The 6,000-nt window shown below is 53.9% G+C and overlaps 1 protein-coding gene across 2 annotated transcripts in view; it reads left to right on the plus strand.

The window, feature by feature from the left end:
- Positions 1-6,000, plus strand: part of ADARB2 (adenosine deaminase RNA specific B2 (inactive)) — a 412,902-nt gene that overhangs the window by 354,853 nt on the left and 52,049 nt on the right. For both annotated transcript variants that reach the window (XM_073879972.1, XM_073879973.1), the window contains one exon: positions 4,218-4,332. In XM_073879972.1, the coding sequence (XP_073736073.1) occupies positions 4,218-4,332 (115 nt within the window). The remainder of the gene's footprint in view (positions 1-4,217; positions 4,333-6,000) is intronic.

Below are 6,000 nucleotides of genomic sequence, written 5' to 3' on the forward strand. Positions count from 1 at the left end.
GGGCGGAACGTGTGTGTCCCCGAATCCGCATGTTGAAACCGTGTCAGCAGCTTCTTTGGGGGGTTCAGCAGGCTACGCAGGTGCTACCCTGGCACACAGGGCATCCGTCCTGCACCTCTGCACAAAGGAGAGCAGCCTCTAGTTACCAAATGAAGTCGCTTTTCTGTGTAGCCAGCGGTTGGAGGCGACCTCTTCTAGGAACCTCACAGGGCCCATCAGGCACACAGAACAGCAAGATGCATCCTGTGCTAACAGGATCCTCACTTCGTGGACGTTCGAAACTTCACTTTAAAGAGACGGAAAAAGGACAATCAAAAGTACATTGGAACAGCTCTTCAGAGCACACAAGGCATAGGAATCTGATCCGGGCACCTTGAAAAGTTACTGGAGAAGGAAACCACCAAGAAAATGACAAGGCAACCTACTGAATGGGAGGAGATATTTGCAAATGACATATCCGACAAGGGGCTAATATCCAAAATATGTAAAGAACTTCTACAAATCAACCCTAAAAATAAAAAAACAAAAACAAAGAATCCAATTAAAAATGGGCAGAAGACATGAACAGACATTTCTCCAAAGAAGACATGCAGATGGCCAACAGACACATGAAAAGATGCTCAGCATCACTTGGCATCAGGGAAATGCAAATCAAAACCTCCATGAGATACCACCTAACACCAGTCAGAATGGCTAAAATTAACAAGTCAGGAAACGACAGATGTTGGCGGGGATGTGGAGAAAGGGGAACCCTCCTACACTGTTGGTGGGAATGCAAGCTGGTGTAGCCACTCTGGAAAACAGTATGGAAGTTCCTCAAAAAGTTGAAAATAGAGCTGCCCTGTGATCCAGTAAGCCCAATGAAAATGAAAACACTAATTCAAAAGATATGCACCCGATGTTTACAGCAGCAATGTCCACAATAGCCGAGATATGGAAGCAGCCCAGATGTCCATCGACAGATGATTGGATAAAGAAGATGTGGTATATATGTACAATGGACTATTACTCAGACATAAAAAAGAAAGAAATCTTGCCATTTGCAATGACACGGATGGAGCTAGAGAGTATTATATGGAGTTAAATAAGTCAGAGAAAGACAAATACCATATGATTTCACTCATATGTGGAATTGAAAAAAAAACAAACAAAGAAAAGGAGTGACAAAACAAGAGACAGACTCTTCGCTCTAGAGGACACCCTGCTGGTCACCAGCGGGGAGGTGGGGGGGGACGGGAGACAGGTGAGGGGGATTAAAAGTACACTTACCATCATGAGTACCGAGGCACACACAGAATTGTTGAATGTTGTACACCTGAAACTAGTATCTAATATAACAGTGTAGGTTAATCATACTTCAATTTTAAAAAATGTTATTGGAGGAGCAAAAGACAGGAGTCTGCCCGCAAGGCGCTTCAGACCTTGAGGAAGCCAGAAGAAGGCGCAGGCAGCCCCTGGAAGCCCATCCTAGTGATAAAGCGCATGGAACCAGCCACCTGCAGGTGCCGCCAGCAGGCAGGTAGGTCCAGCACGTAGGTCCCCAGCGGAACAGCGGCTTGACCCTCTGCTGACCGCCAGCATGCTGCAGAGCTAGCCGGTGGGCAGACAGCGAAGCTCATCCCCTGACCTGAGCACTGGACGTCTGCAGAAGGACAGACCCTAGGCCCACCATTCCATCAAGGTCCCTCTCAGCCAGCCATCAGCTCTGCTCATGCCTTTCTGGACCCCTGTGCCTGGACAGGAGCCCTCAGCCCGCGCCCAGGTCAGAGGCCCCCTTCCCAGCCAGGCAGGTGGTGCTGGGCTGCATCTTCCTGCCGGTCCTGCAAGAACAGGGCTCAAAGTCTCCTGCTCCAAAAGCGGTGTTCACTGAGGCGCCACAGAGCCCGCAGAGCCTGGGACCCCTGTTCCCACCAGCCTTGCTCCCTGCTCGTGTGCCTTCAGTCAGAGCTCAGAGCCCTGTGCCCACCAGCGTCCATCTGAAGGTGGGACTTGATAAAACCTTCCCTTGGTGGTGGGGGGCCAAGGGTGCCAGGGACACTACCAGCCCCGTGTCTACACCTGCTACTGTTCGAGGAACAGACACAAATGAAGAAGTTGGGCTCATCCAAGACGTACGGAATTTACCCAAATTCACACTCCTGTGGAAAACTGTTGCCCTCTGGATTACAGCACGCATGTGGAAGGTGTTGATGACAAGGCGAAGTGGTCTGCAGGTGGCCCCAAAAAGGCATGCCGTGGCCTGCCCCAGAGCCTGCGCCTGGGGCCATGCAGCTGTGACACGAAGGATCTGAGATCAGGGTGGCCCTGAATCCAGCGACAGGCGTCTTTGGAGGAGGCAGACACAGGAGGGACGCCTGCAGCCCCCACAGGCCGGAGGAGGCAGGAAGGACCCTCCACTGGAGCTGCAGGAGGGAGACGAGCCCTCGCCACCTTGACCTCCGGCTGCTGTCTCCAGAGGGGACAGATTTCTGTGGTTCTGAGCCAGCGCACTGGTGGTCACTGGTTCTGGCTGCCCCAGGACACCCATATACCGTGTGCCTGGGACACATGCCCACTCTCTCTGGACCTCCGTCCCCAGGTCCCAAAGGACAAGACAGCCTCCAACCCCAAGCCAACCCTAGGACGGACTGCACAGCTCCCAGTGGAGGTGAGGCACCTCACCCAGCAGCCTGGGTTCCTGCAGGGGCCGAGCCGGGGAGAGACGCCCCCAGCACACACGTCCCAGGCCCAGCAGGCCCAGTGGAGGGCCCCTCGCCACCTGCCAGGCCCGAATCGTCACGCCCATATGGCACCCAGCACTATGGGTTTCGGGAGCCGCCACCGCAGCAGGCCCCCCACGGGACAGAGGAGACAGGCGCCAACACCTCAGTGTTGTTCTGCGCAGGTTTCTAGAGTCTGGGATGCAGGCCTGTTTCCATATGAATAGGTTTTACTGCCCGTAAGTGGGATTTTTAAAAAAAACCTGTCTATTTATCTTTTGCATCTTTATTGAGACCTGTTCTTATCTGTAGCACAATATCCGGACACCTGGCGGGAAAGTGAAGCTCCATTCCATCCCGAAATGAATCACGTGCCCCCTCACGGATAACCACGTGAGGATGCAGCCTGTGTCTGCAGCGACCAGGGAAATGATAATTAGCAATGATGATGATGATGACGAAAGAAGAACAGGCACCGTTTCTGAGCATTGACGAAACACGGGGCAGCATGCTAAGCATTTAAGATACATTAATGCATTTAATTCTCATGAAAGCACCATCGGATGGAAATTAAGAGGATTACCTTATAAATCAGGAAAACGGGCCCATGCGATTCACACCAGATCTCTCTGTCTCCAATGCCTGTGAAGGGCGCTGCCACCCAGCCTGCCTCCTCCGGCAAAGAAGGGACACGTCCACCATAGGGCCAGGTGGGAGGGAGGAAGATGACAAGAAAACCACATTCGTGGGCCACACTGCCTTAGTCATTGCAGATGGGCTGCTTTAATAAGGACATAGGTCACACTAGGAAAATTCAACAAGTGTGCACATGCATGTGTGGGTACCGCACATGTGTGCCTGCATCTCTCTCTCTGTGTGCACACATGTGCGTGTACGTGTGCATGGGTGCATACCACGCATGTGTGCCTGCATCTCTGAGTGCGTGTGTACATGCGCATTATCTCTGGCTGCACTGTGTGCACGTGTGTCTGTAAGTGCACGTGTGCACATACATGTGTGCACTGTGCCTGCATCTCATGAGTGCACTTGTGTGTGCCTGTGCATGTGTGCAGAAAGTAAGGGGGGATACTGTGGGGTGAGCACAGGGAACAGCTCGGCCAGGAAGTACCTGAGACTGAGGGGTATTTATGCCTTGGTTCTCCCACACTGAGAAGACAGGGAGCCGAGTGTCTAGGGTGTGCAAGCCCCCCGCTGCTCAGGATTCTATCACACAAGTGCTCCCCGAACGAGAGCTGCAGGCTGGCCCCTCCACGAGGCAGGGGAGGGCAAGAGTGGCTGTGGCCTCCCGCGGGCAGGCTCTGCTCAGGTGCGGGGCCAGGCTGGGGCTCCCCACTCAGAACCAGGGCCTGCCATGGGTCCCCATAGGGCCGTGGGGTGTCGGGACAGTGCACACGGTGGCCTCCGGATGCCGCACATGGGGACATGGCTTGGAGGAGGAGGGAGGCCAGGATGCCGCCGGCTCAGCCATCAAAGAGGCCTGGTGCTTGTGTCTTTCAGGAATTCGCAGACTCCGTGTCCCAGCTGGTCACGCAGAAGTTCCACGAGCTGACTGTGGGCCTGGCGTCCACGCACGCCCGCCACAAAGCACTGGCAGGAATCGTCATGACCACAGGTAATGCCTCTCGTTTTCCCTGTGGGATCCCATCCACAAGGACAGGGGATTTAGTGTCTTCCTGACCTTGGGAACCAGACGAGTCTCTCTTCCACACGAAGAAGTGAAAAAGAAAAACAACAATAGGACCCAGAGAGCTCAGTGCCGACTGTAGATGATCAGCAAAACCATGCTGACACCTCCTCAGACCGGCTCTGCCTGCGCGCCTCGACTCCTACAAAGAAGGGCCACGTGAGGACCTGGCCCGCGTCTTGCCTGTTAGGCTCCCTGCCTCATGGTCGAGAATGCCGTGCACTGTTGGTGTTGGCACAGCTGGAACCCAAGGTCAGGCCAGGCCACGGATTAGTCGCCTCAGGCAGGCGGTGAGGAGGCTGCCTGTGTGCACCTCGCACTTCCCCGCGGCACCTGCATTTCCTCTGTGCACAGGGAGTCTGAGCCCCCACTGGGGTGCAAACCACTTCCTGAGCCCCATCATGGAAGACGGTGGGCACTCCTTCCTGCCAGCGGTTCACAGACGTGGAACCCCATCCCACACGCGGGGCAGGATGGGAGGGGAACGTCCGGACCACAGGGAAGGTCATGGCCTCGGACAGCCAGGGTGGGAGACGCAAGAGTTAACTCCCAGCACTCAGTTTTTGGTGAAAACATCTATTAATGGTAACTAACCAGTTGGTCATTTGAACTGTGTACGCTTTCTGATTCCAGAGTTGGGTATGAGTTGGTCATGACCTACTCAAAATGATGCTTGCAGAAATAACTGGCTTTGGGTTAAGTTTCACAAAGAGGATTTGCATGTGTAGACAAAGACCATCTACATGATGACCAAACATATGTATGTTGAAAATCAGTTAAAAACCAGAGAGTTGGCATATTTTTCGTACCATTCTAGCCCCGAGGGCCCCTCAGGTTCTGCCACGCGCAGGACGCTGGGGGAGGGGCGGAGCCACAAGGGCATATATTGCTCAACCTTTCCATTGTGGGCATCTTAGTAAAACGGAATGAAAAGTGCCTCCCCTGCTGTAATTGGGGAAGGAGAATAAGGTGTATGAAGTGCTTTGAAAGGTAAAATGACTTTATGAGGATAATGTGCTAAGGGAAAGGCAATTCCGTTTTGTCAGTGACACCACTGTATCCGGGGCCGGCATTCTGCCCAAGCCGCTGACACTTGCCCTTCCATACATTCAAACGTCCACCTCCGCGTAGAAAGTGAAATATTCTAAACTGAGGGCTAAGGATCCACCTCAGTCAAGAGCATTCCCGCTGGACCTGGCACTCCTTTCTCCGGCAGCCAGCAGCCGTGGACCAGATGCATCTACATGTGAGGCACCATTCTGCACACCCACGAGGGTGACAAGAAAAGACACAGCCTCCACTTCAGGATACGGTCTAGGGAACAGATGGTGCTGGAGAAGCACAACTGCTTGGGTTTGACTCCCAGCTCTACCTGCAACTAGCCATGTGACCTTAGGTCAATCTGCCTCTTGGCAACTCAGAGGGAAGGAAGGGAGAGAGGGTAGGAGGGAGGGAGGGAGGAAGGGAGGAAGGGAGGACGGAGGGAGGAAGGGAGGGAGGAGGGAGGGAGGAAGGAGGGAGGAAGAGAGGGAGGAAGGAGGGAGGAAGGAAGGGAGGAGGGAGGAAGGGAGGAAGGAAGGAAGGAAGGAAGGGAGG

The sequence above is a fragment of the Callorhinus ursinus genome, unplaced genomic scaffold, assembly GCF_003265705.2.
Source record: "Callorhinus ursinus isolate GAN/ISIS: 27379988/994484 unplaced genomic scaffold, GSC_fseal_2.0 scaffold36, whole genome shotgun sequence".
Taxonomy (NCBI): domain Eukaryota; kingdom Metazoa; phylum Chordata; class Mammalia; order Carnivora; family Otariidae; genus Callorhinus; species Callorhinus ursinus.